The sequence below is a fragment of the Merops nubicus genome, unplaced genomic scaffold (assembly GCF_000691845.1).
Source record: "Merops nubicus isolate BGI_N331 unplaced genomic scaffold, ASM69184v1 scaffold8776, whole genome shotgun sequence".
NCBI lineage: Eukaryota > Metazoa > Chordata > Aves > Coraciiformes > Meropidae > Merops > Merops nubicus.
In genome coordinates this window covers 1-7,705 of record NW_008612876.1, presented here as the reverse complement: position 1 = coordinate 7,705, position 7,705 = coordinate 1, and the positions used below count along the sequence as shown (strand labels likewise).

The 7,705-nt window shown below is 48.4% G+C and overlaps 1 protein-coding gene across 1 annotated transcript in view; it reads right to left on the bottom strand.

Annotated features, from left to right (window-relative positions):
- The window catches only part of KIF4A (kinesin family member 4A), a gene marked incomplete at its 5' end in the record, with an annotated part of 12,795 nt that extends 5,203 nt beyond the window's left edge, over window positions 1-7,592 (bottom strand). The window contains 15 exons of the mRNA XM_008941687.1: window positions 432-561; window positions 674-768; window positions 1,016-1,171; window positions 1,366-1,479; window positions 2,274-2,357; window positions 3,036-3,146; window positions 3,571-3,715; window positions 4,006-4,109; window positions 4,529-4,714; window positions 5,013-5,078; window positions 5,452-5,557; window positions 5,764-5,822; window positions 6,272-6,407; window positions 7,049-7,110; window positions 7,417-7,592. Of these exons, the coding sequence (XP_008939935.1) occupies window positions 432-561; window positions 674-768; window positions 1,016-1,171; window positions 1,366-1,479; window positions 2,274-2,357; window positions 3,036-3,146; window positions 3,571-3,715; window positions 4,006-4,109; window positions 4,529-4,714; window positions 5,013-5,078; window positions 5,452-5,557; window positions 5,764-5,822; window positions 6,272-6,407; window positions 7,049-7,110; window positions 7,417-7,592 (1,730 nt within the window). The remainder of the gene's footprint in view (window positions 1-431; window positions 562-673; window positions 769-1,015; window positions 1,172-1,365; window positions 1,480-2,273; window positions 2,358-3,035; window positions 3,147-3,570; window positions 3,716-4,005; window positions 4,110-4,528; window positions 4,715-5,012; window positions 5,079-5,451; window positions 5,558-5,763; window positions 5,823-6,271; window positions 6,408-7,048; window positions 7,111-7,416) is intronic.
- Between the last annotated feature and the right edge of the window lie 113 nt (window positions 7,593-7,705).

Sequence of the window (7,705 nt, the reverse complement as noted above, 5' to 3'; positions counted from 1 at the left end):
GAATTCTTGTTAACAGTTCTAGATTCATCTCCTTTTCCTGTAGGATTTTAAATTGGGGACCCCAAAGATTGATCTCATCCCATATGGGCTCCTTCATTAATTCCCAAGCTGCAGGGATGGATACCTGGATTCTGTCATTCTGTTGCTCTTTCCTCAGTTACACATTAGCTCAATTCCTACTCTCTCTCCTCTCCCAAACTTTGCTCAAAGTTTTCCCAGCTCAACATCCACTCCACTGCTTCCCCTCTGACTTCAGAGCACTCCCCTTAATCTATCAGTTGAGGCTCTGCCTCCATCAGGCCTTGTCAGGGAAAGAAACCTCATCCAGCACAAAAGTGCTTCACCCAAATCTGCTGTCAGGCTCTTAGCTCTTCCTTTCACTCCTGGCTAAGCAGACTTTGGTGATAAGAAGAGGAAAACTCAAACTCCACCTCTCCAAGGAGATACTTGAGAGCACATTTGGCCTCCAGAATGGTTGCAATGTTGTCCCAGCGTTGCTTGGCACGATCCCCATTGTCTGCATCCAGAAGTTTCTGCTGCAGATCAGCTATCTGGGCACTCCTGGGGAGGAACACAGGAGCCTGAGGTTGCATTCACTGTTAGGGTCAGTGTAGAAGGTTTTGGGTTTTTACTTTCTCAGGAGTACTGGCTCAGGTTTGTCTCGCTGCCTCACCTGAGCTCCATCTCAGTCTCCAGGCTCTCGATCTGCTTGGATATGGACAGGTCCATCTCTGATGCCTGCAAGTCTGCCAGGGAGTAGGTACGTCTCTGAGGAGGGGCAGCAACAGGCAGAAGTCAGCAACAGGTGAAGAAACACACTCAGGGCCTGGGCCTTCCCTTACAAAGTGGGGCTGTGCTACTGCAAAAGCCTCTGAGTCTCTCTTCTAAAGCTTAAACTCCCTCAGTTCTTCCCCAAAGGGAACCATCTCCACCCCTCTCTTCTGAAGGAAAGGGTCAAATGGGAATAGGAGCAAGTGACAGCATGGAAAAGTTGTCCCCCCCTCTCCTCTCTTACCCGGAGCTTTGGAGGTGGGTTTTCCCCAGCTTCTTTCTTCTCTTTAAGCTGAAGGAGCTCCTGTGCCAAGATCTTCCTGTCCTCCAGAAGGTCTGCAAGGTGCCGTCGAGCCTCTTCAGTACTAACCAGAACCTCTACTTCATTTGCCAGCCAGCTCTGGAGGAAAAACACCCAAAAACAGCAGCCCCATGATCACGTTTCCCTGCAACCTCAGCCTCCAGCCTGAACCCTCCTCCGAAACGCTCCCAGGGATGAAACCCAACCCCACTTCTCCCCTCAGCACCTCGCTGCAGGTTCCTCCCCCATGCTCTGCAGGGTTTTGTGGGTCTGGCCAGCAGCCTGACACTCACCTTGACCCGAGCAGCAACTCCCTCCATGCCCCTGCTCTGGCTTTCCTTCCGTTTGTCAGCCACCTCCCGTTGCTTCTGCAGGGCGTCCTTCAGGCGCTTGTTGGCGGCGGGTGCCTGGGGAAGGTTTCACCCCCCCCCCAGAGAAGCTGGAATTAATTCACCTCAGCCTTCAACACGTGAGGGGGGTTCACAAACCAGACAGAGAAGGCAAAGGTTGAACACTGAGTAGCTTTAGGATGAAGCCAAGACTAGAGTCCTTGACTCCTCGGCTGGGATGCGCCCTTGGGTGAGAATTTGTTTCTAAAGGTAGAAGTGAGCGCCCAAAATGGGGGTTTCAGGACATTTCTTCTCTACAGCCACCCTGACAGCCCCCAAAATGGGGGTTTCAGGACATTTCTTCTCCACAGCCACCCTGACAGCCCCCCACCCAGGCTCCTTTTACACTTTCTAGCTCAGGTACCTGTGATACATCAGCCCCAGCAGCCTGATGCTCCAAAAGGGTGAGCTCAGCCTCAAAGGAGCAGTTTTTTTCCTGGAGCACAGGTTCCACCTCAAGATGAGGAAGAATTTCTTTGCTGTCAGAGCACTGGGACAGGCTCCCCAGGGAGGTTGTGGAGTCTCCTTCCTTGGAGGCTTTTCAGACCCATCTGGATGGGTTCCTGTGTGACCTGCCCTGGCAGGAGGGTTGGACTCCTCTCTGGAGCTCCCTTCCAACCCCTGACATCCTGTGATTCTAACCAGAACCCCTCCAAGGCTACCAGAGAAGCATGTTGTCACCCCCCAGAGGGAGGAGCACCCCTTCCAGGACCTCCAGGCTGCTTTTGGAAGGTTTCTGCACATCTCCTCACACCCTCAGCAGACTTTTGGGAGCTGGTGAGGTGTTTTTCCAGGAGATTTGGGCTCCTCACCTCTTCTGTCTTGCGTCTGAGGACGTTGGCCTGCTTCTGGAAGTCTCTTTCCAGCTTGAGGAGCTCATACTGTCTCTTACGATCCTGGGGGGGAAAAATGAGCAGAAAAAATCATGTTTAGGGGAAAAAAAATGGCATGTTACATATTAAACTGAAGCCTCCAGGCATTTTCACAGCTCTTCAATGCACCTGGTTCCTGACAGTGATTTCACTGCTCTTTACAAGGTTAAGCCCATGGCTGGAGTGACTACAAGGGGCTCCAGACTCCTTCAGAAATGCTTAAAGGGTGTAAGAGTCTGCAAAGCAAAAGTTTGAGGCTTGGCAACCCAAAGGGTTGAACTTTGAAGGGTTGAATTGAGGGGTGAACTTGTTCCAGTTCATTTCTGAGAGGCCAGAACTCAGGGGGTACAGACACTGGCCATTGCTCTGACACCACAAGCAGCTGGATTTCATTCACCTGCAGATTCAATACTCCTCTCAAAGTTTAAACACCTCCCATTCTATTGGCAAACCCACTTGGAAACCTTAAAACTATCCAGTGTTACTGCTCTTGGCTTTAAAGAGTCATCACAGCAAGTGTGTTGATAGCTTTAAGGTCTCCAGCCATAAGTAAGGGACCATATGAACCCATGTTCTCTTCAAAGCACTCCCCAGATGTGTTTCAGATGCTTGGCCAGTTAAAGCCTCCCAGCAAACCACTCCAATGATTCATTTCCACCCTTTGGAGGCACAACTTGGGGGGGAAAATTGGTGTTTCCTCACCCTTTCTTTCAGCTGGATGACTTCCTTGTCCTTCTGTTGTTTCCACTGCCTGAATTTCTCAGCATCATCTTTCATCTGGCGCATCAGCTGGACCCTTTGGGATTTCATTTCCTGAAATACAGCCACAGCTGGAAGAATTGGCCATTCTGGGCTCCTGAAGTGTGTTTGCCAGGGGTGGAGGGTGGCAGAGGGGAAATATTACAGTGTGCTGCCCACTCAGAACAGGCCTAAAGGTGCTGAGGCTCAAAAAATTCCTCTTTTAAGGCATAAAGGGAAGACAAACACATGGAAATCAAAGGGAAGTCAAGTGAACTGACTGAGGCCATAAATTATCTGAATAGCCAGAAGTCACTGTGGACTTTTTATACCTCCAAGTCTCAGTAGTCACCTGCCTATCCTATCCCACCAGCAACTGTGGCCACGTAGCCAAAGGAACCTTGCCAAAAACTGGTGTTCTCAGTGTGACAAAAGAAAAGGGGAGTGTCTTCTGCCTAGGCTGGAGCAAGCCTGAGGGCTGGATGCTGAGGGGAGTTACCCTGATCTCCTGGTTCAGCTTGGTGACAGTTCTCTCTGTGGATTCCTTCAGCTTCAGGAGCTTGGATTGCTCATTCAGCTTCTTCTTCAGCTCATTAATCTGCCCCTCCAGCTCCTGCAGCCTCTTCCTTCGTCGTTCACTCAGTCTGTGAGGAAGTGGCACTTGAGAAACAGCCACCTCTAATTGTGGTTATTCCCAAATAGGTACCCCCCAGCTTTAGAGAAGCCTTATTAAAAATGAAGCCATTTTATCACCATTTTTCCCACTGATAGCAGCTCATTATCAGGCTTCTCTGCAATTCCTACACCTCCCAACCCATGTCAAAGGATTATATGTCATCAAAACAAGATCTTTGAACAAGTAGAAGTGCAAGAGAGTGAACTTTCCCAGGCCCACTAACAGTTTTCAGTGCTCTGAGCTTGCACAGTCTCTTACTTGGCTTGGTTGACATCCTTCTTTGCCATATGCAGAGCAAGGATCAGCTCCTCCTTTTCTTTCTGCAGACTGCTGACCTCCAGTTCCAGGTCCTGGATATTAGTCTGGAAAGGAGAAGAGTAGTGAAGCCTCCAAAGAGAAACCTTGAAACTAGACTCTGAGGCAAAGCTTTAAGGCAGGAGAGCCTTGAGAAACAGTGTTGCTTCCCAACAGGCTGCAAAAGCCACCTTTGCCTGAAAACAGCCTGAAAACCAGCCCATTTTGTGTAGAACAACTAGAGGGCAAGAGCTAATTTCAGGGAAAAGACTATCTACTGGTGGTGGAACTAGCTGTAGATAGCTGGGCATGGTCATCCCCTCACCTTGTCTGCTGAAACCTGTAGTTAACTCCCCCCTATGCCCAAAGGAAACACCAAATAAAAGGACAGATCTCCTCCCTCCCCTCCTCAGCATGCAGTGACTGCAGTCATTGGGGGAAAAAAAACTGAGGACAGGTTTACAAGAACTCTTTGGGAAGAGTTTACCTGGTACTGGGATTGAATGGGCTCCAGCTGACTGTCATTCTGAGTCATTTTTTTGGCAAGTGCCTCTTTCAAAGCCAGGACTTTGTTTAGTTCAAGCAGCTCTTTGGACATCTGGGCTTGACGGAGGGCATGTTGGGTGCTGAAGTCCTCTGAGGATCTCTTGGTGTCCTGGCCCATTTCTGCTTCCTGGAGGAGATGCAGCAAGGAGGAGGAGAGGCCAAGTCAAAGCTTTTTAACTATCAGATCCCATTGTCTGCAGAATTCCAGCTCATTTTTTTACATGAAATAGATATTCAGAAATGAGAACAGCTTAGAACAGATGGAGATGATGAATACATTGAGCAAGTAAGAGCATAGAAAAGTGACCTGTATTATTTACCAAACATTTGGGTTAGAAAAGTAGCCAAAGGATGGAGGTAAGAAAGGATTGAGGATGAAAAGTGCCCCTGGGTAAGGCCTGTCCTGCTGGAATCCCCTCACTCACAGCTGCAGCATCCTGTTCAGAGTTTGCCACCTCTGCAGCAGCTTCCATTGGAGCAGCATTTTCACTCTGTAGGGAACAAAGAAGAAAATGTTGATGTAAAGTAACATAAACTAAGTCAAACAAAGCTAACAAGTCTGTTGGCCTGTAATGACATGGCCTCATCTCCCCCTGTCAGGTTCTTTGATAGAGACTCTGCCTTTTCCCCCCCCATGTGGGGCCACTCAAGCACAAGTGGCCTTTCTGCAGCATGAAGAGCACAGCAGGACAGCTTGTTTGGAGGTGGATATCAAGAGTCATTTAATCCTTGTAACTCCTGGGCTCCTCCAGGAAGGTTTCTGCAGAGTGGAGGCCACTGCTCAGCAAACTGGCAGAAGAACTCTAAGTTTCATTAGTACCCTTGCTTGGCAGAGACTTTTTCCCTCCCTGGATTCAGCCTTACCTGCAGCTGAGCCAACACTTGCTGCAGATTTCTTATCACCTCTACATTCTCTTTGAGCTCCTCATCTTCCACAGTCTCCACCAGCTTCTGCAGGTCAAGCTTGCATCTGCAATGCAGACATGGAAGTCCAGGAGCATGACATGACATGTTTGTGTCACACAGGCCAGTGAGGAACAACTGTCCCTCCCCACTGAACACAGAGATGAGCTCTAGCTGAACACACACAAGCTGTTAATCCATTTTATCCTAAACAAAACCATTTAGTGCTGGAAAAACATTTCCTCAGCAGGAGCAGGGTGTGGAAACACTTACACAGCATGGTGCTGAAGCTGCTCTAGTTTGGCATTCATCTTCTCATTCTCTTGTTCTGTCTAAGAGAAGCCAGAATTACACAAAAATTGCAGGAAAAGCAAGATAAGAGGTCAGAAAACTCAATTTATTTGCAGCAAGAGACCTGTTGTCAGCCTGTGGCAAATCAATGCCACCAGGTTTAGACTTCACACCCTTTTTCCCAGGGAAACACACTGCAGTGAATGACAAAGAGCAGAGGAGGGTGGGGAAGAGAGGGTGCATGTGCAATTTAAAGCCTTCAACAGAAAGGCTGAGAGATTCATGTCTGGTTTTCCCCCACTGAAGTCACCAGATCTGTAGGTCCTGACAGGCTCTGGGAGACTTTTGCTTCTGACTAGATTTGAAAGTAATGTGAAAGGAGCACTAAAAATGAGATTCCAATAGGACAGGAGCTACTGCTAATTAATTTTCATAAAAAAAAAAAGGGGAAGTGTTGCAATTAAAGCTCTCCTGGGGAGCTGGATCTTACCAGAATGATCCTTTCCAACATCTGTGCTGTCTGGCCAGCAGCCTCACTCAGCCCCCTGCTCAGCTTTTGATTCTCCTCCATTAGTGACTGGTTCTTCTCCATCAGGGACTGGAGATTCTCTGAAGGTTCCATACCACTGAGATATCAAAGACAATTTGCTTTGGAACAGGACTCTGCTAGAGGTTTGTAACAGCACTGAAATTACCTCTGAGTTTCCTAACTTACAATAAATACAGGTTATCTTAATTTACTATAAATAAATGAAGGAAGTACAATCTGAATTAAAAAATTGAAGCAGCTCAGCATAACCAGAAGGAGATTTGCAACAGAAAACACCCTTTTGAACCAGGAATGCTCTTTAACCAAGTCTGTAAACTGCAGGTACTTGAGGTCTGAAAGCTCCTCAGAAGACACCACCTGCACAATCCACCTCTGCCCTGAATTTTGTGGGTTTTAATGGAGGTGCTCCACATTTAAGGGGTGAGGAAGAAGAGTGATGGGTGGGTCTGAGAAGCAGGTACTTGAATAAGGAGGCATTGCCTCATTCCTTTCATACTGCCCAAGATGGATTTGAACAGTCTTAAGGGCTTTACTAGAAGTCTAAGTGACCCACAGATGGAATTTTGACAAAGGAATAAAAGTAGAAAAAAAATTGTCCAGGTCTTATTAGGAAGCAACCAGTTTGCTGTGCCAGCTCTGCCTAGAGCAAAGGTGGTTAGAAGCTCTGCTGGGATGTGATGCTCATCAGATCATTGAGCAGTGATGCACAAATCTTACTTGATAGACACTGGGAGTGTCCCTCCATGGGCCTGCAGCAGTAACACCTGTAGCTGTTGCACCTAGAAGGACAAATAAAGAGTTAAAAACTCTCCCAGGGAGGAAGTAGATAGTGGAAGGGACACTGTTAAGACCCTCAATCTTTAGACAAGTCTCCTGCTGTGTGAAATGGTCCTTTCACTATGTTCTGTGGAAAGAAATTGTGCTGCTACAGCATTCTAGATGATTTACTCCTAAAAATCTACCAGGCATGCTCAGCTCAGAGCACGAGAACTCACCCCCAGCTGCCACTGCTCTGGGCAGGGGGTCAGAGACCCCACCCCCAGCTCTACTCTCCCCCCCAAAAAAAAGCAGAGAACCCCCAGTACCTGCTGCTTCAGCTGGTGCAGCTCAGCTGCCTGAGGGTCCAGGTTGACAATGGGTTTGTTTTTGATCTTCCTGGCCCTGTCGGCGTAGCGCAGGGTGTTCAGGGTCTCCTCCAGGTTGGAGTCTGCTGGGCTCACACAGGCAATCATCAGAGTGTGGCTGTTACCACCCAGGGAATCTGAGGAGGAAAAGGAGGCACAGAGCTTGAGGAGAGAGGAAGAACAACCAGCACATCAGCAGTCAGATGTCTAACAGCAGGAGTGTCTCCATGCTGCAGCCAGAAGGTGCCCA